The 1082-nt window shown below is 49.6% G+C and overlaps 1 protein-coding gene across 1 annotated transcript in view; it reads right to left on the bottom strand.

The window, feature by feature from the left end:
• Positions 1-1082, bottom strand: part of Fam217b (family with sequence similarity 217 member B) — a 5886-nt gene continuing 4804 nt past the window's right edge. The window contains exon 3 of the mRNA XM_029468626.1: positions 1-1076. Coding sequence (XP_029324486.1) covers positions 759-1076 — 318 coding nt within the window. The 3' untranslated portion in view covers positions 1-758. The remainder of the gene's footprint in view (positions 1077-1082) is intronic.

Here is a 1082-nt window from a genome sequence, read left to right as displayed (position 1 = left end):
CCCCCATCAGACAGCAGCAACAAAGGTTGGGCCGGTCATCTTTCTCTCTGGAAAGATCCACAAATGATGTTGACTTCAGTTAAGAGAACTCAGAACTGGGCTAGAGCACTACCCCTGGACTTTAAAATGCCTTTTAAAATGCATCAGATAGGTGATCCAGCTGCCTTTGCCTCTGGCAAGGAACTGCTTCAGATAAATGACCCTCAAAATAGAAATGCATGAGCTCCCTAACTGGAATGGGACCAAGGCTGGGGGGGGTGGGGGGGAGGCAGATGAGAGAAAGACAGCAGAGACAGCAGACAGAAACTCTGCTTGAGGGGTTTATGCAAAAGCAAAAGGCGGTGAGCCAGCAGGGCCTCTCTTCCTCCACACACTAGGGTTTCTCCCTTAAAGCAGCTCACACTGTCTCCCACACTTCAGAGACAGGGACAGACACTGGAGCTGGTCTGTGCTGGCTGCCTGGCACTGCTGCTTGAATCCCTTGTGTCAAGGACACATGGGTAAATTTTTACCTATAGGGCCCTCGAATGCTTAAGACTGTCTATACAAAGTCTGTCTACAAGACTTTATAAGTCTGTCTGCAAGACTGTCTATACAAAGAACAGCTTACTAAGCCTTACCGAGACCTCNGAAAATAACTTTTGAGGCAAGCTGGAGTAACTGAGAGCCAGCTTGAGTTAGTTCAAGCTCATCACCACACTGGAGACAGCCCCCATTGTTAGACATCTGCAGGTCTTTACAATTCTTTACCTCAGGGGTCACTTTAACTTATATGTGCTTTGCTTGGCTCCATTTGTTTTGAGTTTTTTCTCACTGGATGAAGGGGCATAGCCACAGGTATTTGCACTTCCCTTTTTCTTCAGGTCCACGTGTGCCTGGGTCCTGGAGGCCCTATGGGAATCCACTGGGTCCAGAAGCACTGCAGACTGCCTGGGGATTCGGATGTTACCGTTGGCTTCCATTGCAGAGTTGCCCTCGGCGNAGGGTGGAACACGGAGCTGAAGCTTGGGGCCCTTACTTGATTTCTTCTTCTTCTCCATTCTCAGTTCCGGGGCTTGCTTCTGGGAACACAGCCTGGGTCG

The sequence above is a fragment of the Mus caroli genome, chromosome 2, assembly GCF_900094665.2.
Source record: "Mus caroli chromosome 2, CAROLI_EIJ_v1.1, whole genome shotgun sequence".
Classification (NCBI taxonomy): Eukaryota; Metazoa; Chordata; class Mammalia; order Rodentia; family Muridae; genus Mus; species Mus caroli.
The sequence above is the reverse complement of the archived record's forward strand: the minus strand, read 5'-3'. Positions and strand labels throughout refer to the sequence as shown.